At 39.0% G+C, this 26,569-nt stretch overlaps 1 protein-coding gene across 1 annotated transcript; it reads right to left on the bottom strand.

Moving 5' to 3' along the window:
- Positions 1 to 1,659: 1,659 nt before the first annotated feature.
- TEKT3 (tektin 3) lies at positions 1,660 to 22,141 on the bottom strand. The gene is made up of 8 exons (XM_058168136.1): positions 22,064 to 22,141; positions 18,696 to 19,303; positions 16,654 to 16,737; positions 9,614 to 9,684; positions 7,649 to 7,792; positions 5,640 to 5,862; positions 4,027 to 4,181; positions 1,660 to 2,024 (listed from the first exon to the last, which is right to left on the bottom strand). The coding sequence occupies exons 2-8, from the start codon at positions 19,272 to 19,274 to the stop codon at positions 1,808 to 1,810; spliced, it is 1,473 nt and encodes a 490-aa protein (XP_058024119.1). The 5' UTR covers positions 19,275 to 19,303; positions 22,064 to 22,141; the 3' UTR covers positions 1,660 to 1,807.
- Between the last annotated feature and the right edge of the window lie 4,428 nt (positions 22,142 to 26,569).

Genomic DNA, 26,569 nt, shown 5'->3' with positions numbered 1-26,569 from the left:
ACAGCTGAAATTTATTTTCCAAACAAAGATGGTTTAGATCAGGGGCCCTCAACACCCGGTTTGGGGCCCACTACTGGACCTTGAGCCTTTTGCAACCGGGCCATAGAAGTGTCAGGCAAGAAGGGCACCATCCACTCCCCCTCCCTGCACTGGTCCACAAAGGTGGAAAAGTCAGGGAACTCAGCTTTAGATGATTTTTAAATTTTATTTTGCATGTTTACTTGCTACTGTTTATTGCAGAGCAAGACTTCCATGACATGGAAATTTCAGATGAAGTTCTTTCTACCAACTCTTCCTGAATGTTGATTAAATTACATTTAAGTTAAAGATAATCAGAAGCTGGGGAAAGGTCCTGTTGTCTACTGCATCCAGAATTTATCCATGGAACCTTGATCTGTCACTTTCTGTCGGTAGACTTTTTCTTTTTTAAAGCTTTGTGGTATCATTAAAAGGAGAACTGTCTTTGATGTACAGAAATAACATGAGATGTGCATCTTAAAATCCATTTAAAAATCAAGAAAACAGAAAGACTTTTCATGGAACTGGGAGGTGGGGTGGCAAAGAAATATCCCATTGTTCATTATCTGTGCTCATGACACCATGATTCAGATATGTAATGTAGAATGATATGGTTATTATACACCACTTTGGGATCATGGAGATTTGTGGGTAATGATTATACAGATTTTTAATTACAGAGAAATGTTTTATAAGTGGATGCCTCTGAATTTCCAATTTATCTCTCTAAATCTACCACAGTAACTGCAGCCCACTTCTCCAAAAACTGTGTTTGCAAGCTTTTATAGAAAATGTTTCTTCTATATATAGGACTGAAGGATTTGCTTTATCTTCAGTTCCCTTCCAAGATACCCTCTTGATTATATCAACATATTGTATCCAGTATAAAGATGTTCCTGTGAGGAATCCAATTGATACTTTATTAAATTAACTTAGAGCCAAACCTCTGTTTCAAAGGAAAGACGAATAATAATTGGTACATGGAAAAGTCTTAATAACTTTGAAAAGGAAAATTTGAGAAGTTTCTTTTTAAAGAATATTCAATAATCCATATTGAAGCTCCCACATTCCAAAAAGAAAGAAAGGCACACACTGACTATTAGTTACTTGGGTTTCTTCTGGATTATTCCATTTTCCACTGAGTTATAACAGTGGAATGAAAGAATTCCCATTTTGAAATGTTTACAACTATATGCTGAGCTAGTAAGAATAAATTATTGCTCTAAAAGCTAAGTCAGGATTGAAGATGAATAACCAGGATCAGAAGAAGTCATTTGCTTGAGTAGGAAAAATAGAGAACTCATTTTAGTCTGCCTTCTTCAGGCAATCTATCCCTTAAACTGATGGATAGGGGATTTAAAACAATTAATTCCACTTTTACCAGAAAGAAACACAGTATGCTGTCTTTCCCCTTTTGTTTCCATACAGTTCCTCCTATTCAGCCAGAACATATGACATCATTCCATATTCAATTAAAAGTGTTAAGTTCATCTGAGCTGCTGAATGATGGTCAATATCATTAAAATTGGACTGTGTGCCACTTAGTTGTATACAGCAAATGTTGTGTACTAAAAGAGAATATCCACCTAGAAGAGAAGAAAATACACTACACACACCACGTACGAAATAGCTGTATTCCTATGCAGAGAAACTTTTAATATATGAAAATATAATAATGTCTTCAGAAATAAAAACTTCATAAAAGTGCAACAAAGCAAACCTCCCCTAGACACACTTTATTACTAAGTCAAGTCCATAGTTCCCAAATTTCTTTGAAATCAGCACCCACTTATGTGTACCCCACCAGCCTCAGTGTGTTAGGAAAAGTCTTCCTCATCCCCATGCATTTCTCCTGGTCAATGAAAAGTGAATTGGCTTTGACAGCAAGATCATGTTCCAGATTGGCTTTGGTGTGAAGCAGTGTCTGGAGAATATCTTCAGCATCTCTCAGCCTCTGTTGCAGTCCCTGGATTGTATCATCAATTTCATATACTTCATTCACAAGGCTAAGTGGGAAGAAAGCAGGGAAGGGTGTTAATACATTATTTTCATGCTTTAGGCTTTTCACCTGCTTTTCATGTCAAAAATGTACACAAAAGACTAGTATATTTGCTGAGGGACAGAGGTGGTGTAGAAATATGAGAAATAAATAAATAGATAAAATGAGGTGCATTGGAAATAGAAGCATGCTTTTGAAAGTCACATACCAAATGATGCATTCTGTTAAAAAAAAATAATGGAAGTTATATTTCAAAAATACTGAATTGGGGTACATGTATTAATTTCAAAATGTTTCAAAAAATTTCAAAAATTCCAATAGGTGACATTTTCTCAAGGAGTTCACTTTCTCTATGGTGTAAGTTAAAAAAAGCTGCAAACAGACATCTGCATGTTAGGGAAAGCTGCAAACTTTTACAAAAAATGCTTCAAAAATGCTTTGAAAAGCCTTTATCATTGTCATTATTAAATACAAAATATTTGTATTTCTATAATGTTATTTATTGTGTAAACAGCGATGCAATAAATTCTACAAAACCCAATAATGTTTTTGCTCAGCAGGCTAGCTTTTCACAAGGAAGCTTCCCCAATAAATTGACCATTTATTGCACTCAATTGCATAAGAGTTATTCTTTTTTTGCCCCATGAAACCAATGAAACAAAATTGTCTGAGAAAGCGTCAGTGTGACAAAGCAGCACAACTTAGGGGGAAAATGAAAAAAGAGTGGAAAATTGTGGTTTCCTGTTTGCATACTAGTGTTCTCACATGTCATTTTTTTTCTCTTTCATGTCAATTCAAGTGACTAGGCAAAACGAACTCTTCACTCTGAATATCTTAAGGATGAAGAAAAAGCAGAACAGATGCTCTCAAAAGGCACTCTAAGGTGAAACTAGATTTTTAGCTAGTGAACCAAACTGAAAAAGGAAACTAGAATCTCTATGAAATGTTAAACAAGCGGTGTGCTTAGTCCTGTTTCCTGTTTCCCATTGTAGCTGATACCAGGAGTTCAGAGGAAATGTGCATGAGGAAGGACTTTCTTTACCATCACTCCTAAAGAGAGCCAACTGGTCTATAACTGATTGATAGTTCATTCACAAATTCTATTCAGTCAGAAATGCAGAGTAAGCTGTTAGGTTTTGGCCTTTGAAAAACAAGAGTCAGACTAAGTCAATTATACTTAGATATTATGGATGCTAGTAGCTCATTAATTGTGCCCAAGATCAAACTCTAGGTATATCTCTATTTTGGTTCAGAGTTTGCATCTGGTTCATATTGTGCAAAGTTTAATTGTGAAATTAGAATAATAAAATTAGCTCTTAAATAGAAAATCAAACTATTACTGATTATTAATTGAATGAACTGAACTAGTGTTTTACATGAATTTAAAAGGCTAACTATATGTGCAAATTAGAATAAGTTATTAAAAACAGACATTGAAAGGGCTAAGCAATACTGTCCCAGCTCCTCTTTGTTCATTTTTCTAGGTCAGGGGTCCGCAACCCCCAGCCTGTGGACCAGCACTGGTCTGCGGCATGCCAGCATCTGGGCCACACAAACAAGCGAAGCCCCATTCACGTGATGCAGACAGCATACATACTTACATACTACTATTAATCTTCTCATCATTCCCACCACCCATCTCCTTCCACTTATGACTGTATGACTGTAACTTGGTTGCTCGTATCCTTACGATTTATATTGATATTGATTATTTCCTGATTGCTTATTTGTACCCTATGACTATCATTTAGTGTTGTACTTTAGAATTCTTGATGAACGTATCTTTTCTTTTATGTACACTGAGAGCATATGCACCACGACAAATTCCTTGTGTGTCCAATCACACTTGGCCAATAAAAAATTCTATTCTATTCTATTCTATTCTATTCTATTCTATTCTATTCTATTCTATTCTATTCTATTCTATTCTATTCTATTCTACATACATACTTCCTCCCAACTTTCCTTCCTATAAGACAACAAGGGTAGTGGAGCTTGATATCCCTTACCGTAACTGGGCATAGTCTCGGCAAAGTTCTACATTAGGTCGCCGTGTGCGCTCATCCAGGCGAGTCTGGGCAACTTTCAAAGAAGGTCCTTTTTCCCGAATAGCCTTCCGAATTGCTTCTATGGTCATCTCTGTATCAAAGATTTCTTGAAGAGTCTACAATTTGGGAAAATAAGGGGAAGGGTTAGAAAATCAATATGATATTGATAAATAAGGACTCTATTAGTTTTCCAGCCCCAACTCCACCTAGTTCTGTAAGACAACATGAATCCAGCTAGCGACTGCTGCATTAAATCAGTTCTCACAGTTTTTTGCCACTAGATTGTTAATTTTTTAAACCAAGAAAAAAAAACTTGAAAGAAATTATTGTATACATAGAATCCCTATCCTTTCTGGAAAAACTGGGTGGTCATGCTTTTGGCTATACATCTGTGGGTCCAAGTCTAATTTCAAGGAGAATCTAATATTTCATGGAGGCTACCCCAACAAAAAGCTTTCATCAAGTGGCTCTTCTACAGTGAATGGGGAGAGGGTAGCCATTACAAGTAGGGGAAAGTTACATCCCCTTATGTTGCTCTCTGAAGTTACTAGAAGTTAGTCTAGATCCAAGCTTGAACAACCATAATTTCAATGAGAGATTTTGTATTTATGAAAGGGGCCTGGAGAAGCAGGGAGGAAAAAAAAGAACCCTTGTCCTTTGCCTCTTAGAAATCACAAAAGAGAGAGAATTAACAGCGTGTTAAACATGCAAGAATGCCCTCACAATTGCAAAGAATAGTTGTACTAGGGAAACATGTGGCCTGTGGAAATTGTTGACAATCCAGTAAAGTCTCCAGAGAGATTCTAGTTTACTCTCCTCTATCATCTTGTGAGAAAGAGGGAATCTTTCTTTAGGGCATAGGCTAACTCAAATCTCTAGTGAATTTTTCCTCTCTCTCTATGCCCTAATAAATGTGGGGAAAAAGAATGCCATTCCAAATTGTTCAGGAAAAAAATATATGAAAACGACAATCAGCTCTATCAGCTGCAGCACTTTGCAAACCTTCTCTGCAGGGAGCTGCCAATGGTGAGTAAAGTGCTAACTTGTCATTTTAAAGTTTAATAAAAAATATATATTAAAAAAGAGAAGGCTGTTTAGGAAAGCCATGGTGCACCTCTGAAATTCTGAAATGTGAAAATTACTGAGAATGTGGTTACTAATGTAGAGGTAGTCCTTGATGTATGACCGCAACTGAAAATTTCTATTGCTGAGCAAGGCAGATGTTAAGTGACTTGTCTCATTTTACCACCTTTTTGCCACAGTTGTTAAGCAAATCATTGCATTTGTCAAGTGAATCATATGGTCATTAAATGAATTTGGCTCCCTCCCAATTGATTTTGGGAAATTGATTTCACCTTATGAGAGTGAAGTTCATTCTCCAAGCTTGTGGATTGGTTTCTGAATGTTTTGTTACCAGGCTTGGTAACATCTTCGTAACATCTTGGTAATTACCAGGCTTGGTAATATCTTCCAAACATCTAACGTTTGGAAACCAATCCACAAGCTTGGAGAACGAACCTTCATCCTCATCCGACACCTGAACTACAGATACTCGCCACTATTGCAGATCTCACCTTAGCCAGATGGGTCTGAATCTTATTTTTGGCATCAGCAGTTTCAGAGATGCGGTTGGTAAAGGCAACATTTGCTCGGTTAAATTGGTTCCACATCTCATTGGCAGTCACCACAAGCAAAGTTTCAATATCATCCCTGAGCTTGGAAGAAGCAGCCCGCTCACTCTGGGAGCGCAGAATATTATCATCAGTAAATTTGGCCCAGGATTCTGGCACTGAGATCCTGGGAAAGTAGAAGAGACAAACAAGCGAGTTGTAAATAGTATATGTGGCTCTTCCTTGACACTAATTCTGGATACAAAGGTGTACCAGTTATGTTTGCGACATTTGAGCTGTTTAACAATTCCATCTGTGGTGTTTGGACATCCCATTTTTAAGCATGTCGTAACTATTTTTCTCCTAAGTGAGAAAGAGGAAGCAGGAGGGGAAGGAAGGAGAGGAGGAGGAGGAGGAGAGATGTGAATGCAAGAAATTTAAGTGTAACTGCAGTCAGAAATGCTGGTGTTGTACTCAAGCCTGCCAAAATCTAGCCTCCTCCACAGACATTAATTTGTTCACCACATGTATTGCTTTTTTAAAAATGAAAGGGGAGGTATAATTCAGTAATAATAATCTTATTAGTATTCTGGATATTCTTAAATGAGCATAAAGATGCATTTTATAGTGGATTGCTCCATTTTATTGTTCCAACTTTCTGACTGGAGAGGAATTTTTCTGGTCCATTTTGTGAGTACAATCTGATATTACAAATGGAAGAGGTGGAGGGTGCTTCTGGTTCTGGTGCCAATGTTGTTCGGTTTGTTTGTTTTTGTATTTTCAGTATTTTGTAATTTAGCTCCCACTAATTCAGCCAGTATTTTCACGGACCTTTTTAGTAGAAATCATAAGAAAGGCACCAGCTTGTCTATCATTATAGCTTGTAAAAAGCCTTTGCAACAATTAGAGCAAAGGAAAGCAATAGCCTTTGTTATAGAGGCTGAAGTTAGTCTTTGTTCAACCTAGGCAAGCTAGGTTGAATTGATACGTTTCAGAGAAATCCACTTTTTAAGAAAGAGAAGTTGAAGATCCATATTTTTTCTTATGCACAGAGAAGAGCTACTCAATACAGAATAAATCAGGAAGCCATTATCCCCGTGTTGTCTTGGATTGATTAGCTGGTGTTTTTCCTGATGGAGAAAAAGGCATGATGAAGGGTATGGGAAGAGTTGTTTTGTGCTTTTACTGAGCAAAGAAAGCATGAGGCCCTAGAATCTCTTTAGCTTTTCCAATTGGAGCAGGCACACATTAGTCAAATGGGTAAAGGGCAGGGCAATTGGAAGTGCTCAAGAAGAGGTGGAAATCTTGGAGGAGTGGGATGATCCAGTGGACCAAATGAGCAGGCCTGCCAGATGAGATCAAGCTGCAAAGTTAGAGTTCCCCAGCCACATTGTGCTCCTAATGCACTTCTACTGAATAAAGCATCAGGTGAGGAACTAATGTCATCTCAGACACACTATTTGGCTCTGGAGAGAAAAAGTAATACCATCAGATAAGAGGCATTAACTATGAAGTCATCAAAGTCATTTGTAATCACATGCAAATGAGTTCTACATTTCTGAATAAATGATGTTTATGCTCCTTTATATCCCTGGGGTTTGTATAAAGGGAGCTTTGTATTGTAGACTTATATAGACAAGAGACTCATCTATAAAATCACAGACATTTCAACTTCACATCAGCTGTATCATCAGCTAAAACAGAACTGAATTCTGTACACCTTTTCAAGGAAATAGCCCTCAGGTTTCTGTAATAATAAACAAAAATGTATGCATGCCACTGAAGGTGGCGTTCAAAGGAGTCTACCCTCATTTTATTTTGACAACAACCCTGTGAAATAACTAAAAGAGACTGAATAACTCAGAGTCATCCATTGAATGGCAAGTCTGAATTTCTGTAGTTCATGTGCAACATTTAACCACTGTCACTGGTTCCCTTAAAAATGAAAGTTGTAGTCTCCATTCAATACTTACGTAGCATCAAACCGCTCTACACCTCGAAAATAGCCAATGCCATCAGATGTGTTCCTGAGATGGTGACATTTGTCATCAATTCGGTGAGCTGATTGCTTGTCACTCAAATCCTTCTCCAGCTCATGCTGGGCTGACCTATCAGCTCTGTGGTGATATGAAGGTCAGAGGGTAAAGTAGGATTATAACTTTTGCAAAGAAAATCATTAGCCTCCTTAAACTCCTTACTCTCATAACAGTGGTAAACTGAGAATTAAAACAAAACCAGAACATACGCATGCACATGCACACACACACCCGTGCATATCCACACATGTGCATAGTCTAAAAACCATTATATTCCAAAAGCTAGACGTAAACAAAACCAACCAACAGTGCTCATCCAAAAACGTGGGAGAACAACTGAGCACTTAATGGAAAGATCAACAGGGTCAGAGCTATCTGGATCGCCAGGGGGATGTTCCATAGGGCAGACACTGTGACAGAGAAGGCATGACTCCTGGATCCCAGGAGATGGCACTACCTAGGAATCCTAATACAAAGGAGCAGGCCCATCCTGTGAATTTTGCTAGGGCATGCAGAGACAAATGGAGATAGGTGGTCCTACAAAAAGTCTAGGCCTCCATGTAGATTTTCATAGGTGACAATGAGGACCTTGAATTTCACTGGAAAGCTGAAATCCAGTGCAGCTCACAGGAGTATAATGTGAAATGTTCAAAACTACCCATGTTGCTACATTCTGGATCAGTTGCGATGCCTGAATGTTCGTCAAGGACAATTCCACATATAGGACATTACAATAATCCAACTCAGAGCTAGCTAAGGTATGAATCACTGTGAGTAGGGGATAGTGCTGCCTGTTTTAAAAGAGGCAGTTGTTTTCCCCTCTCCTCCAGGACAATCAGTGGACTCAACAGAACTGGACAATTTTTGCCCAGGCTCCCTGGCCCTTTTCGTTGGATACATGATACACATATATTCTACTCTAAGAGCTAGTGTTTTTATCATGCTGGATTTCTCTTGCACAAATTTCATCTTTACTCTATGAGCCATGCATTGTTATTTAGAAGCAAGTGTGGTGGTTGGTTGAGTGCTTTACTAGGATCCACTCTCAATTCCCATCCTCATCACATTTCTGAACTTTCCCATTTTGGGGAAGATCTCAGTGCATTCTACTCACATCTAAGTGAACTTTAGCAGAAATTTCTGGGCAGTCAGGAACCCAATTTTATCACAGATTCATAACATTCAGAGGCTTTTGCTTATTATTCATATAAAAGTAAATCAAGCCCTCTTCTTCATCTTTCTCTGTTCATTGCTAAGATAGGTGTGAATGAGAAGATGGGAAAGTCGAAGGTGAGCCTTGTTCACATTGTCTTCTCAGTTTTCAGGGAGCAAGTTGATTGTCTGGATATCGCTTCACTGAAGACAACTAAAAATGACTCTCTGAGACACTGACTATCCAGACAAAAGGCTTAGACTGAATCCACATGAGGCTCTCAATGCTGATTCAAAATTGAAAAAGGGAATTTTATTCAGATTTTTCCAAATGGTGAAAATCATTTCCATGGAGAAGAGGAAGAAGAGTTATAAATAGCTATGAGCCGTCAGTCTGAATAAAGTTCAAAAGGGACTGCCTTTCTTTTATCTTGACTTTATGACATCAACAAGGACTGAAAACAGATTGGCACTTGCTAATCTGTTAGGCATTGCTATCAGTCCTTGAGATCTAAACTGCCTTTCAAAGACCTCCAACATTTACCTCTGTGTCTTTTACCAATACTATATGTTTAGAATCCAGTTTCATGACTCCTGAACATTTCTGATCTTGTTAGAGAAGAAGGCCATCAGTATATAGGAAATGATTCTCACCCTCAAGCTGTGCTATGGAGAAAATTGATCAGGTGGTCACATCAGAATTTATTTCTAAGGCCCTTTAAAGAAAGTTGAGATTAAATGTTTTCTTACGCAAGCTGGGCCATTGCCTTATCCAAGTGTCTTCTCATTCTCTCTTGGCATGAATGGATTACATCGACCTCCTGGTCAAGTTAGAAAAACAAAAACCCTGTCATATATTTCCAGGGATTAGTAAAAATATTCAGAATTATAAATTTTGAAAAACACACCTATTTGTCCTCTTTGCCATTTGTTCAAAGTGGAAGATATATCTCTAGTCCAGGATAGACTTTTTCTTTCAAACTTGGGATAACCATTCCTAGGGACATGACTTGGATGTTACTGGAGTGGGTGGGATTGAGATTTTAACCTTGTTTCGAGAGCTTCTATAAAGCATTGTGAGAATCTTAAGAGAAAGGAGGAAGAGCTTCAGCCTAGACAATGGCTGGATAAAGGAAATCTGAGTCCAACAGAGGGATAGAGGTGGAGAAAGCATCTCAAAAGAGATCCTTCCTTCTTCTCTGGAAAGGAAAGGCAGGGGAGAGGGGAAATAGTTCCAGATTTGCAAGATTCTCTTTCTGTAGCTTTACTGCTAAAGGTAGTATTCTCATTTACTGTAAAGGTAGTATTCTCATGGTTTTGGTGTCCTGTCTGCACTACTTTGAAGAAATGAGAGCTGATTTGGTTTCTATAAGATGCCAAGTAGATATGTTTTCTCACCGTAAGACTTAAGACAGCAATTTGGGGGAAATATATGCTTTTAGAAGCATATTCTAACACATTTAAGACATCCATTTTGGTCCTAAATCTTCTCCCATCGTATAAAGATTTGAATATTTCAGCCCCATTTATTCTGGAGGCATTTGAGAGCCTGAATGGTACTGACTTCTCCATTAGTATCATTTCTTTTTCTTTTTTGTTAAAACTCTCAAAAGATCTGTTTCGAAGTTCTATTTGGTTGGGGGGGGGGTATGCATGTATATGTATGTATGTATATGTGTACACATACACACTTACGTGCATAAGCATGCACACATACATATACATGCATACATACATATACACATATATACATGCATACATATACACGTGTGCGCTCCCATTGCGAACCGGTAGTAAAGGTAAGTAGAACCCACCCCTGTATATATTATATATGTGTGCGTGTGTGTACCTATAACTAAGGGCCATATTTTGGAATTCTTTTCAAGGGGCACAACTAGTTCCTCATGCAGATAACATCAGGCTTTCTATTGTTTGTGCAAAAGAAAAAAAATCAATATTGAATATCTAAAAGCCAGCTGAATGTAATGCTTATTTAGGAAACTGAAATTCAATTTCTCCTTGTTTTTCCCCCCTTAGGAAAAGAAAGAGGTGAGGATTTTATTGTGTATCCTTCTTATCACACTTATAGCAAGATCAAATGCGACCGGCCTTCTTTGTAGCCTTCCCACATTTTCCCACCACTTCCATTATTTTTGCTTAGCATAGAAAATTGATAGGAAGGAAAAATAACAAAAATAAAATAACTGGACAGTTTCTTCTGATGTGTAGTATTAGGAATCTTCCACCTAAAAGTCTACGTTGCACTTTGAAATTTGTCCTGTTTCAATTCTTTTCTTGCTTACACTTTGCAAAAATGGTCAGTTATGAATATTGTTTTCATTTGCCTGGAATAACTAACCAGAGAATCCAAATATAAATGGCAAACCTTCTTGGTTTTTAATGATTTAGGTGAAAAGACAAAAGACTGAACAAAGAATGCACATCCTTTGAGCATATTTGAAGAAAGAAAAGGAATTTCAAGCATTGTAGACAGAAATATGGCTCTGTTTTTCTCTTTAAAGGTGTTCCTGCAACTGATTTTATTTAAGCGAAAATGTTTCGAAATTTAAATAAGCCAGTGGTTCTTAAACAAAATGATCATGTGGGGCCGGGATAGCTCAGGCTGGTAAAGAAGCCTGTTATTAGAACACAGAGCCTGCAATTACTGCAGGTTCAAGCCCGGCCCAAGGTTGACTCAGCCTTCCATCCTTTATAAGGTAGGTAAAATGAGGACCCAGATTGTTGGGGGGGCAATAAGTTGACTTTGTAAAAAATATACAAATAGAATGAGACTATTGCCTTATACACTGTAAGCCGCCCTGAGTCTTCGGAGAAGGGCGGGATATAAATGTAAACAAAAAAAAAATCAAAAAAAAAATCAAAAAAAAAATCATGTAAAGTAGTCTGTGGAATTTTTGACCCATACACTATAAGGTAGACTCTGGCCCCACAAACTCTTCTTTCTTACATCCACTTGTCACTCACATACCCCAACTGACCCAACTACGACATCGCACATGCGAACATGTTAACCACACTACTAATATGGGCTACCTCTTGCCCATATCCTCTCATCTTCCTGGGTGACCTCAATCAACCTATTAACTGGATAACAAACGAATGTACAACTGAACCCATCCATACTACCCTGTACAATGCTGTTACAAATCTAGGTCTTGATCAACTAGTAACTAACAATACAAGACTCAACAACTGCCTTGACCTCATCTTCTGCAACAACGCAAACTCAATTTATGGACTACAAATAAAAGAACCCTTTTCCAATAGTGACCACAGCATGATAGACTTTTGTCTCAATATACGCCCTTACAAAAATCTTCATAATAATGGTATTCCAAACTACAATTTCAAAAAAGCCAACTATGACCTTATAAACACCTACCTCTCATCTCTTGATTGGCAAAATATATTCTCAATCTGTATCACTGCTGAAGACCACTATAGAGTTTTCCTACTTGAAGTCAATAGAGTCATTAAACTATACATACCACAAACCACCACCAAAATCAGAAAAAACAAATTACCCATATCAATAAAAAAGCTCCAATCCAAAAAAAAATTCCCTCTGGCGAAGAAACAAAACTGGCTATGTAGCCAAGTTCAGAAACCGCTACAAAAATATATGCAACCAAATAAAAATTGAATGCACCGATTACCACACTAAACAAGAAGAAAACCTTCTGCGCACAAAATCCAATCGTGCTTTTTATAATTTTGTGAACAACAAACTTAAAGACTCGAGATCCATCCCACCACTAAAAGGTTCTAACAGCAAAGATATAATGATGAAACAGTTAAACCAAACCTCTTTAACACATTCTTCGGCTCAGTCTTTGTTAACAGTAATGGCTCACACCCAACATTCCCCAGTCATACCAGCAATTAGTACAATGACCTAACACAAATAGATTTCACAGAAAATAATGTTGAAAAGGCTCTTCGCAAACTGAAACCATCTCTATCTATTGGACCTGATGGCCTATGTGCATACTTCTTAAAAAAACTTTCCACTAATATAGCAGAACCCCTAAGCATAATCTGTGAAAAAGCTTTCATGACCCTTCCCAAACTTTGGTCACTGGCCACAGTCATCCCTGTCTTCAAAAAAGGAGACCCCAGCCTAGTTGAAAATTACAGACTAATCCAGTGGTGGGATTCAGCCAGTTCGCACCACTTCGGGAAAACCGGTTGTTAACTTTCTGAGCAGTTTGGCAAACTGGTTGTTGGAAGAAATCATTAGGGCAGAGAACCGGTTGTTAAATCACTTGAATCCCACCACTGGACCAATCTCTTTATGCTGCGTCACCCGCAAAGTAATGGAATCAATCATCAACCAATCCATTACCCTCCACCTAGAAACAAACAACCTACTCTCTAATAAACAATTTGGTTTCAGAAAAAAATTATCCTGTAATTTACAACTTCTGCACTGCAAAAACATATGGACTACAAATCTTGATTAGGGCAAAGCAATAGATGCAATTTACATAGACTTCTGTAAAGCTTTTGACTCTGTGGTATATGACAAACTTCTCCTAAAACTAAAATCCTACGGCATCTCCGGACCCCTCCACAATTAGATAACAGCATTCCTGTCAAACAGACAACAAGTGGTCAAAATAGGCAGTGCCCTATCAAATCCTGTTCCTGTTGTTGTAGAAATGACAAGACACAAGCCAGCTCCTCTGGGAAGGAAGGGTTTATTATATGCCCAATAGCGGCGTTCCCCAAGAGTGTTCTTGGACCAACACTCATCATATTATACATTAATGATCTCTGTGACCATATTATAAGTAATTGTGTTCTCTTCACTGATGATGTTAAACTATCTAACACTACCAACAATACAGCTACCCTTCAAAAAGACCTTGACTTTGTGTCGGAATGGTCAAAAACTTGGCAACTTGAAGCTCTGCGCATGCGTAAGATGGCGGCTCGCTAGAAGATTGGAGGCGTGCGCTCGATGTTTGAAGGCGATCGCGCACCCCGACCCCTCAGACTTCTCCCGTTCCCCAGATGGTCAAGACCCTCAGAGCCTAGGCCTCCAGCTGATGTTGTGCAACACACGGTCCGTGGTTAACAAGGCCCCCCTAATTTATGATCTTATCCAGGGGGGTTCTGCGGACCTTATGGGCGTTACGGAAACCTGGTTGGGCACAGAAGGGGGCGTGCCCCTTGTTGAAATGTGCCCACCGGATTTCCGAGCATTCCATCAGCCGAGAGCCCAAGGTAGGGATGGGGGGGTGGCGGTTGTTATTAAGGAGAGTCTAAAGCCGAGGGAGACCACTGTACCTCAGATTGCCGGCTGTGAATCCCTCTTTGTGAGGTGGGGTCATAGGTGTCAGATGGGCTTGTTTGTCGCTTGCTGGAGTGGCAGTTGAGACCCCCAGACTTATGGTCATGGGGGACTTTAACTTGCCATCGACCGGCATGTCATCGACAGCAGCTCGGGAGTTCATGGCTTCCATGACGGCCTTGGACCTGACTCAAGTAGTTGATGGCCCTACTCACATTGGGGGAGGCACGTTGGACCTGATTTTTATCTCTGGACAGTGGTTGAAGGATCTGGACTTGAGGGATTTAGTCCACAAATATAACATCAAGACAGCATTCTGCACAAACCAAAAAATATCCACCATCCTAAGAAACCCCAAAGACAAAATTGAGTTAGAAAATCAAGGAGTAAATGAAATCCCATGCACCGCCTGCCCCACCACATACATCGGACAAACCAACAGAAGAATAAGTGCACGCATTGAAGAACACAAGAACTCAGTCAAAAAAGAGGAACCAACTTCTTCCCTGGTCCAACACCTTAAAGCCACAGGACACGATATTGACTTTAAAAAGACCAGAACTATCGCCAAAACTGAACACTTTAACAACAGAATAATCAGAGAAGCCATCGAGATAGAAAAACGCCCACACAGCATGAACAAACGAGATGATACCTCCCGCCTACCAGCCATTTGGAAACCCGCCCTTATTGACAAACGAGTCCTTAACATGAGGAATGACACTAGACCCACACTCACGAGGCCCACACAGGATGTCACCACCACACATCCACCCAGAAAGCAGACCCAAACCCACACTGATCAGGAAGCACGACCAAGGACCAGAAGCCAGACCGCAGCTGCAACATTAGCCATTTCAAACCCCTCTAATCCATACATGCAGCAGACTGACACCCACTATGAAGATGTAGCACGACCACGAACACGAAGCCAAACAGCAGCAGTGCAGCTCACCAGCTCAAATCCCCCTGCAACTCAGACTAAACAGAGCACAACCAAGCCCCCACCCAAACAGGACACACCCCCATCCAATCAGAGCACAGGCAAGCTCCCACCCAATCAGTTCAAACCCCCACTAGCAGTTAAAAAGGAAGAAACAGCTGCAATCACACATTGCTCCCAGAAGCACGAAGCTGTAAACACCTAGCCTGAAGATGACGAATGAGACTTCGTCGAAACGTCGCCAAGACACTTCCAATTTTACGCGGGAGAAAACCCGAATAGCCAAAGACCTACATACAAACACCCACGAAAACCTCAGAAAACATATATATATATATATATATATATATAATGGATAATATAATGGGCTGATCCAGTTGTTTCTGACTCTCATGAGAATTTTTTTTTCATGAATGATCTTTGAAAGAGAACACTGGAAAAATTCTACACAGATTACTGCTCTTAATGAGTGACAAGGGGTCAGCAATTCATGGAGAAATTTGCGACCTAGGTTCTGAGCTCAGTATTATCTAACAAGACCAGAACCAATGGAAACTTATAAATGAAAGTTCAAATTCTATCAGTCCAATTTTAATAATTTTCAAAAATGGAAAGGTCAAGAGGGAGAGGAGCATCAAGATTTATAGCCATTAGCTGACAGTTCACATAATAAGGAACCTTGGTAGTGGGAGAATGAAGCTGCTGAAGAAGTAAACACTTGAGAGGGGGAAGCACAAATAAGGAAAGGCCAAGAGGCAGGATGTACAAAGGAAGACTGAGCCAAGAAGCAAATCCAAGATAGCGATGAGACAAGTGAAATGTTTGCTGGGACATTTCCTGACTTCTATAATATCCAGAAACTACAGAAAGACCAGAAGAAAGAACTTATTAAAAAGTGTAAAGAATAATAACTATTCCAAGCACAGTATTTCTATGAATTTTTTTTATCAAGGAATGACTCTTAAACCAATTGCTTTCCTCTACTAATTGTATACTTAAAACAGGAATATGTGGTATCACAAAGGATCTCTTGCATTGTTTTCCTTTAATAAGCTGTCATTATTTACATCTATATTTACTTACTGACTTTCTTTTATAATTGCACAAGCCCACACACCATATTTGAGCCAACCCTAATTGTGAACTGATCTGAAGATAACTCCGAGTAGCTAAGAAAGGAATGATGTGAGTAATCTCATGTGCTGCAAGACAGTTTGAACAACTGCCAGACGGTACAGGAGAGGTGAGATTTGTAGCCTAAAATATCTGTAGATAAGCAATTTGGGCAAAGTTACACTCCAAATGTATTAAAAAAACACCATTCAGGCTTAACAAAGACAAGTACATGATGGATGCATTTGGGCCATTCACTCTCTCTCCACTCTATCTACCTCACAGGGTTGTTGTTATGGGGAAGATGCAAGGTGGAAGATATATTGGATATATTCATTATCTTTAATTATTTTAAAAAATAATAAGGCAGGATACAAGCAAATAAATTTTCCTTTTTCAGGAGTTAAATGAGCTTACCGTCAGCAATTGTTTCTCCACATCATCATGAACAAGATCAATGCCCATTCTCTTCTCTCGGTGAAGGAGGCATTCCTGGGCTACCTAACAAGGGGAAAAAAAGTTATCGTGTATCTCCGTGTTGAAATATTTTTTAAAAAGCCTGCTAAATCTGTTCCACGATTGTCAAGTATGTTGCATATTGAAAAAGGTATTGTTCTGTGACACCTATATGTCCTTTCAATGACAAGTAGGACCTTCCTAACTGTCTAATGCAGGGGTGTCAAACTCGATTTCATGGAGGGCTGCAGCAAGGTTGTGTTTGACCTTTGGGGGGAGGAGCTGGGGCGGATGTGGCCAGGATTGGGCATGGCCAGTGTGATGTCAGGAGTGTCTGTGGTGGCCCGAGCACTTGCCAGCGAAAACAGGCTCCTGAGCTCCATTTTTGGCTGCAACGGCCTCCTGCAACTCTCTGCCAGTGAAAATGGAGCTCGGGCGGGCCACACACAGCCCTCCTGAGCTCCATTTTCATTGGCAGAGACACAGCAGGCCTGTCCTTTGCTGTTTCCAGGTTGGCCCTGCGGGACAGATCTAAGCATCCCACAGGCCAGATCCGGCCCGCAGGCCTTGAGTTTGACACCCCCTGATCTAATGTGTTTTTTCCAAGTTCTTTCCTTTAGAACTTAAAATTTTTATTTGACCATTTCACACAAAATCACTCAAACTAATAGCAAAGATTGACTTAGGGTTGTTCAAATGAACAACAGGAGTGAGATAAAAATTTGAAATATATTTTAATTTATTCACTTATTTAAATATTCAATATTTTATGCATATATATAAACATGTTGTTTCTATGCCCCCCGAGCCAGGCCCCCTGCCAGAAAGTGACTTGGAAAGTGAGGGGGAAGGGCCATCATTTACCTCTGGAGCACCGGCTTCCCTGGCTCAGCTCCAGGAGCCAGAGACAGGCCAGGTGGAGGAGATAATGAGGCTCTGTCCCCTGACTCTTCCCCCCCCAGGCCATGCCTCCAAACCCGGCTGATGGCAATCAGGCCTGGCTGGACCCTAGGTTTCGTAGGCAGGAGAGCGGGAACAACAGAAGCAGGGGTGGGGCAGGCCTAGGAAGTGCTGAGTCATGGAGCCATAGCTCAGAGAGTATAAAAGCAGTCCTGGCTGCTCTGCTGCTCCGTGACGAGCAAAAACTGAGCTGAACTCTTTGATTTGGAGAAGTGAGCTGAACATTCGGCCTGGACTGCTAGCTTCCTGGTTGCCTAGCAACCCCAAGATAAGAGGGAGACTTTGGCAGGCAGCTGCAGATTCCCTGTCAGGACTGATAGCAGCCGTGAACTCAATTACTGGCTCGTTTAGCCAGCTCGCATGGCTGAGGCTGGGAGAGGACTGAACAAAACATAATACAGAAAAGATGGAGGGAGGGACAGAGGAAGGAAGGAAGGGTCACTCCATACAAGGCTGATGATTGAACAATTTAGTAATCATGGACTGTATGATGTAGGGGGAAAATAAAAGGGATAAAAATAAAATAGAGAAGGGAGGAATAATGGTGTGGAGATAATTATTTCTGCATTGCAGGTTTCAGTTTGTATTCACCTGCTTATCAAATACAGAGGAAAAAATAGTTGTTTTAAAATTAGAAATAGCTTAACCTACTATTTGCGTAACCTACTAACTCTAGATGCTTTTTATGGAGTAGTATAACATTATTGCTGGCTAAATTTTCTACATGGCAAAATGCATGAAGTTTTATCTGAATTCAACAGTTTATTGATCTGCCAAAAGAAAAAAAAATAAATTCACCAATATTGATTGTTTTCCTCAAACTGAAATAAAAAAATGAGTAAGAACACCATTGATTTGATTGGACTGTTATTTCAACAAAACTAAGAGGAAATTATTAGGAGAGATACATAAAATATCTGGACTGTTGCCAAGTAATCTAAAATAATTTTACTGGAACCTAAGAGGGCATTTAAACAACGGAACCACAGCAGGTAATGTTACTTAAATACCAAATGTGTTATCGATGGAATTGATTGGTTTACCTGAAGGGGCCCTTCAGTTTCTGCCAATCCTCTTTCCAGACGCTTCTTCATCTCTGTAAGAGCATTTGTCTCTCCAATCATTCCATCTATTTCATGGTTGAGCTCTGTTTTCCAAAATACAATATCATTGACTCGCTCTCCTATATTTTTGGTTGTTTCTGTTTGGGTTTTCCTTGTCTGTTGCTCTTTATCCTGTATCATCCGGGAAGTATCCACTCTCATGTTCTCAGCGTTATGCCGTGATGCTTCAGACTCCTTGTAGTTGGTCAGATTTGATCTGTACCAGTCATCAGGAGAGTACCTATTAAAGAGTGCTGTTCTGTTGGACACAAAGGGGAGCATGCTGCTTGGGGTGACCCCCTGAGAACTCTTGGAAAATGGTGCTAAAGTCGGAGTGATTGCAGCAACTTTATAGTAGGTGCTAGGTCTCCAAGGAAGGCTCAGGCTGTGGGTTAAAGAATAATGAGGGAATCGATTCTTATAACTTGATGCCATGGTGCTGATAGCTGGCAGAAAATTTGACGGTGTTGGTCTTGGATGGGCATATGTGGCCGTCAAGGTAGAGCCTACGAGCTCCATTTTGACAACAATCTATCCAGTCACGTGTCCTGCACCAACAAAAGAAAGCATAGAAATGCATGGAAGAAAGTCCCACTTAAATAACAAACACAATAAACTCAAAACCTAGTTGGCAAAGGCCACTCACAACATGCAATTAATCCCTGAATATCATGAAAAGGTTAAGCAATGATTTGTTCTAGAAAGGTATTATTGTTAAGCTTAGATTTCTATTGCAGACAAACCTAAAAATCGATCATGAATATATATATATATATATATATATATATATATATATATATATATATATATATATATATATATATATATATATATATATATATATATCCTTTTATATCATAAATAGGAAATGCTGCACTTCAGTCTCTCATGTTCTTATAATATTGGCCTGCTAATAAGTAGCAGATACAATAGTAGTAGACTGCTGTAACAACAATAACAAAAAAAAACACCCCAAACTAACTTTCCCTTTAGGAATATCCCATCATAAGTAATTCATTATGATTCTCTTAATTAATGTCTCAACTCATTTGCTGTTCTTTCAGATGAGTCATTGAAAAGGCCAACTCCATATAAATCCTGATGTCTGCATAACCATACGTGCCAATTTCATACTGAACCTTCATTTTTAGACAAATTCAGAATTTGTAGGGGGCAAAAATGTTTTAATGGATGTGTGACTTTACTGATTATGGGATAGGAAGAAATAAGCCATTGTTCCCGACTCATTGCCAGTTTTATGTTTACTATTTTAGCATATCTGAGAAGAAATGAGTTGACTATTAGATTTAAATGTGAGAAATTCAAGTTCAAATCCAGGGTTTAACTGTGAAATTTACTAAGTAGCCTTGGGAACCATAATCCTGATCTAACTCTTTTATAAGTTGACCCCACACCTAAAGCACTGTCAGACAAATAAATAAAGAATTACTCAATAAAAAAATTAAAGACAGCATAATATGTTCAATCACGTCATTGACTAAGGTAGGTAAAGCAAATATTTTGTTTCATTCTGCGATTGAATATGTGAATGTCAGTGGCATGTAGCCAGTAACCTTAAGAAAAAAGATCACCCAAGGTCAGTTATTTGACAGTGTCTTTTTAGACTCAGAGCAATAACACATTTGAAATAGTATTGAAAGCTTATCTTGGAGACAACAATCATAAGGAAGATTGTTGGTTCAAATAACCACAAGCTAAGTCAGTCCATTGTCCCTTTCAGTTAGGCTTATTGTCTGCTGGAAACCTAATATTCCTGGCCATCTAATATAAACACCTAGCTGGTACATAATACACAGTTCGGTAACAAATACAGAAGATTCTCCTGAGTTGAGGAAACTTTACTGCGGCTGCAAGAACTTTACTGCGGCTGCAACAAACTCTAACCTGCGCTCATCTGCAGAAATGTTCACTCAGACATTTTTATAAATCTGTAATCCCTCAATTCAGGATAGAGTCAGCTGGATGGAGCTGAGCGTTTACCGGCTGGATGCCCTTCCTGATGCCATGCGGAGTTCACAGCAGATATTGTTTTCATTCAGACCAATATTGTGTGTTATCTCATACTGTTTCTCACACTGTGCTTATAATTATTTATTTCAGGAAATGGAATAAGTTTAGAAAATCTAAACAATGATAGCCCTATTGCTATTACTATAACTACTACTACCGGTATTACTACTATTACTACTACCATAGTATCCTTTCTTATCTTCAACATCCATGAACAAGTAATGTTTAAATAATGCATAATTTTATACAGCAATCAGACTTGGGTTATCTTATGCACCAAAATGTCCAATAGTTTTTTATTACAAACTACAGCAAATGACTGAGAAAAAAAAAGCCTCTATAATAAGGGATTCAATTATCTTCTTTTAGCTTGGTAAATCTAAGTGCCTTTTAAAATCAGAGGCATTGATTTATTCCCACTTGGTCAGATGACAAAAGGTCTGTTAAATAAACATTCCAGAACAGTTGCTGGAACTGAAACCTGGGGCATTTGGGTCCCATAATTACAAATTAAGACAAGATAATTAGCAGGTTTATACTGTACTTCTGTTGAGGTGTGATATTTAGAAGTCTGCTTTTCTTCCCCCATTGCTATTATGAATAAATTATCATACCCCATTTCATAAAATGAAGTTTAAAGAAAGGATTTGGGAGCAGAATATTGTAGAGAGCAAAATGTTATCCATCTTATGGCATCGCTTTCCACCCACAAATGATATCCTTGATCTTTCAATCCCACATTTCTGCATTAACTTTCAGATCATTGTGAATAAATTTTGAGTAAAATTTACGTAACATTTTAGGATATTATTAATATATTACTATTATTTGAATTCTGTTTTCCCTATAACCTTTTTTCCATACTCCACCTTTCTGCTTTCTCCTCTTCCTCTTTCGCATCCCAGGGGATCTTACAGTACTTTTTTTTTATATATCTTTATTATATACTTTCTTTTGGCTTTGTGCAGTGGATTAATTTCAGGAGGTAGGCAAGGAGAGGAGCAGAAGGATATTCTCTTTTTCTTAACTTGCCCCTGTGGTTTCACTTTCCATGGGCCAATCCAAAGACTCATTTCCAATGAAGCCATGAGTGGGAAGAGGGCGACTTGTCCTGTGCCTGTCTTTTCTATCTGCTTATTCACTCTTGAAGGACAGACAAGTAAGACACACTGCCTAAAAGATTAGTATGTACTATGATTTCTGGGTCTTCCTTGAGAGATGCTGCCTCCCTGGTGCCAAGAGAGGCCTTCAGAGAAGCCAGAGTGGCTGCTACTCACCTATCTGCATATGGTGCTAAGGAAGGGATGGGAAAAAAACCTCCTGGATCCACAGGTTGCTGCTCATACAGTGGCCAGTGCCTCTACTGTTCTTCCCTCCCACACAAGGCTTCTATCCCGCCCTCTCACATTGTGACATACATCCTTCCAGGTCCGTGCCATTGGTTAAAAGGAGAGTGGAAGGAAAGGGGTGGGGAGGAGCGAGGTTGTTAAGGACTCACTTGCTGCTTAGTAACTCTATTCCCTGTCCTGTAAAGGAGGAAGAAAAACTGGCAAGGGAGGGGAAAAAAAAGTTCTGAAAAGTTCATTACTCAGCATGAGCTATTAACTGCACACATGTGGGGGCAGTAAGTGTGCAGCGGTACCCATCCTTCCATGGGATGTAAAATTGCAAAGCTAATCGAGTAAAAATGCCAGTGAATCTCTAGCTGCATAGAACCATAACAGGAAAGTGGTGCTGCAGGTAAAAAAAAATCTTTGCAGGATAACTGAGCAAGTAGATGAAACTTAGTGGGAAAAGGCATAAAAATATATAGAATAGAATAGAATAGAATAGAATAGAATAGAATAGAATAGAATAGAATAGAATAGAATAGAATAGAATTTTTTATTGGCCAAGTGTGATTGGACACATAAGGAATTTGTCTTGGTGCATATGCTCTCGGTGTACATAAAAGAAAAGATGCATTCGTCAAGAATCATAACATACAACACTTAATGACAGTCATAGGGAACAAATAAGCATATTTTATATAAAATATAAAATATCCTTATTTGAACACCACAGTCATCATGATTGCCATGGATAACTTGAGTTGAAGCATCATTTGAAAATAAAATTCTTCCATAGAACTAATGATTCATTTTTTTTATCATATATAAAATTTGGGGGGAGAGATATGTGAAATGTGTTGCTGTAGCAAGTAAGCTGAGCCCACCCTGAGAATAAAACCAAACCTCAGTGACTGACACCACACTCATACAGCACCTTTTAACATTGCTGTTCTGTTCACACTTACTTATAAATAAATCCCATTTTGATCACTGAAGTTTACTTACTGTCTAAACTTTTGCACCTAAATGGTGTTTTTGGAACCCAGCCTAATGTATGCAATACATGGCATCCCAATTTAAAAAACACATTATATAGATTAGAGAGCCGTGTTCTTAAAATCTAAATGCAGTGAAGTACATTTTAAACCTATTGAGATTCTCTTGACACCGCAAAATCCAAAACAATCTTTGTTGCTTACTTGCACCTGGCTGAAGAAGGAACCTGGTCTCCTATTGCTGCTGCTGTGCAAGAATTTGTAGGAAGAGTCTGTTCAGCTTTCCTTTTCAACCATGCTCTATTATTAATCATGAGTTACAGGGTTTTTATTTATTTATGTGAGTCAGGGAGGAAATCAAAGTCAACGTTCAAGGGATGAGCTGGACGTGCTGCCCATGCACAGAGAGAATGTCCTCGAGAAAAAAAAATTGATTAGCAAATATGAGGAATACTCCAAGAATTCAGTGGGTTTATTTCACTTGACTGATATTAAGTGAGAGATTATAAACTGGGATGGCCAGATTCGGTCCCTTAAAGATGGGTAGTTGGTTGGAGCACAGTTATTGTCATCAGAAGTGGCAGAAACAGAGGTTATTCATTTGCCTAGCCTAAACTGTTGCTGAATGAAGGTGAATATATCTGTCTTAGGATAATGTTGCAGGATCCAGCCTGGGTCAGTCACAGAGACCTGAGGTTTAGTCTTCCAAGCTTTTGGACTCGTGTTGGACCTCATGAGTTGCCTTCCAATTATTTTTTGTGAACCCCTATAAACATTTGGTATCCTCTATAATATCCAGCATCTCCAACCTTGGCCACTTTAAGACTTGTGGACTTCAACTCCCAGAATTCCTGAAGTCCACAAGTCTTAAAGTGACAAGGTTGGAGACCCCTGCTCTATATTACTAACACCTCCATCATCTCTGTGGTAACATTCCTTGATTGCTGGCATTTGGAGCTTTTAAATCTACAGACCTTTTGGTATAGGTGGGCTTCTTTAAAGTGTTGTCACTGTCAAAAAATGGCTACCATGGAGGGGGACATGCATATTCCTAACATGACCATCCCAATGAAGGTAGGTATTCATAAAATACCAGGAAGTGGACTGGTGAGAATGTTTCCTGCTTCTCCTTCTTATACCTACACCTCACGGAAAATATATCCTGGGTGCAATTTTGAACATACGTACTCTTGCTGGATAAATATTTTTTCCCATGAAACATTTCATCCCATATCTAGGTCACGGAATAGGCCAATAAATGTGCTTCACGTCTTTTTCTCTTCCTGGTTGGAAATTTGTATATTTCAAAATTAAAAGTTCAGCAAAGAGGTTGAGGATTTATAATATACTATCTCAATACTTTTTTCAGCAAAAACAGATGCAGAGATACCCAACTCGTTTTATAAATAAAGTGCTGGGAAACGAAAAAGTTATCAACATGGCTTTCCAAATAAAAAGCTAACCTGAACGTTGTCTTTTGACCCATTAGGCTTATGTAGATGATAATAGCACATCCGCGCATAAGAAGAAGTTGCTGAATCAGATCATCTAAGCTTAATGGCTAGTCCAGCATTCTTGCTTTATAGATGCCTTTGAAAACATAAAAGCAGAACATGAGGACAAGATCCTCCCCACCTCATTACTCTTTTCCAGTATGCAAGTTTTATACACATACACACACACACACACACATACACACACACACACACATATATATATGTATGTATGTATAGGCATTAAAAATATTCTGCTCTGCTTTCTATCTAAGCTGATTATTTGATGATGATGTATCTTCTGGCTTCTCCTTCTCCTCCTCCTCCTTTTCTTTTTTGATGTATGCATTATTATTACTTCTTGCTACCTAGAATTGACCAGGTTACAAAAAATATAAATAAATGAAGTAGTAAGAGACATGATACTTTGCCTCCTTGAGGTAGTATTCTCCCATCAAAATTCAAAGAATTATAGAAAAATGCTGTTAGAGGTGGGATGATATTCTCAACTGCCAAGGTTTGAAGTAAAAACCTAAACCATATGTGACTTGCTTGTGTCTGGCTTAATGTATTGTATGGACACAATGACGGTAGCTTGTAATTCATAGTATATGCCTTAGAACAAGGGTCAGCAACCCATGGCTCTGGAGCCGCATGTGGCTCTTTCATCCCTCTGCTGCAGCTCCCTGTCACTCAAAATACGAGTCACAACCACCAATGTGCGACACCCACCAGCACACGATTTATTGAGCTTTTTGACTCCCAGTAGGCCAACCATGGATAAATCCAAGAAAAGAAAAGTTTCAGAAGAAAACAGAATGTTTAATTCAACTACATCTGCTAGCTTTGTGGCTGCTCAGGTAATAGTCAGGCACGGGAAGGGTTTTGTGGCTCCTGGGGTTCTCAGTCATCCAAATCATGGTTGTCCCAAAGGTGCTTTTTCAAGAGGCAACTGGACTTTCTTGTTTTTCTTTGTAGATGTTTTGCTTCTCATCCAAGAAGCTTCTTCAGTTTGAGAGAGGGCTGTTCAATTTTGACACAAACTGAGCAATGTGGTGTATGTAGCACAATGCAGTGAGACATGTGCAGATCTGTACATTGGGGAAACAAAACCACTTCATAAATGCATGGCACAACATAGGAGAATAAACCTATTGGGACAAGATTCAGCAGTCTATCTGCATCTAAAAGACAATGGCTACTCTTTTGAAGACAGCAAAGTCCTCATTTTGGACAGAGAAGAATGCTGGTTTGATTGCAGAAAATATGACTTCTGTAACAGAGTTGTTAATGCTTGGAACTCATTACCTGACTCCATAGTCTCTACTCAAAATCCCAAAATCTTCAACCAAAAACTATCTACTATTGACCTCACCCCATTCCTGAGAGGACTATAAGGGGCGTGCATAAGAGCACAAATGTGCCTACCGTTCCTGTCCTATTGTTCCCTTCATTATATCCAATTAATATAGTTGATGCATAATTTTAATTATATATATATATATATATATATTTTCTTCAAGATATGCTGTTTTATCTATGACATTTGTTTGTGTATACTGTTGTGACAAAAATAAATAAATAAATAAAAAAGGGGGGGTCAAAGGGTCCATCTATGTCAAAATTGAACAGCCTTCTCTCAACAGAGGGGAGAGGGATATGACATTATTTATTTTCACTCTAAAACACAGTCCTTTTAGCAGTTCCAAGAAGGCTCCACACCTATTTGCACTACTCAGGTGACCTTGAGGACACAGATAAACCTCCAAGTGGCCCCAACAACTATCTAAAAGGATGCAAATGACCAGCTGTCTGCAAGGAATATAAATCCTTCCATTTCCCACCATCCAGTCAGAGCTGAAGAAGCTTCTTGGATGAGAAGGGAACGTCTTCAAAACAAAAAACAAACAAACAAAAAACAAACAAGAAAGTCCAGTTGCCTCTTGAAAAAGCACCTTTGCGAT

The sequence above is a fragment of the Ahaetulla prasina genome, chromosome 2 (assembly GCF_028640845.1).
Source record: "Ahaetulla prasina isolate Xishuangbanna chromosome 2, ASM2864084v1, whole genome shotgun sequence".
Classification (NCBI taxonomy): Eukaryota; Metazoa; Chordata; class Lepidosauria; order Squamata; family Colubridae; genus Ahaetulla; species Ahaetulla prasina.
The sequence above is the reverse complement of the archived record's forward strand: the minus strand, read 5'-3'. Positions and strand labels throughout refer to the sequence as shown.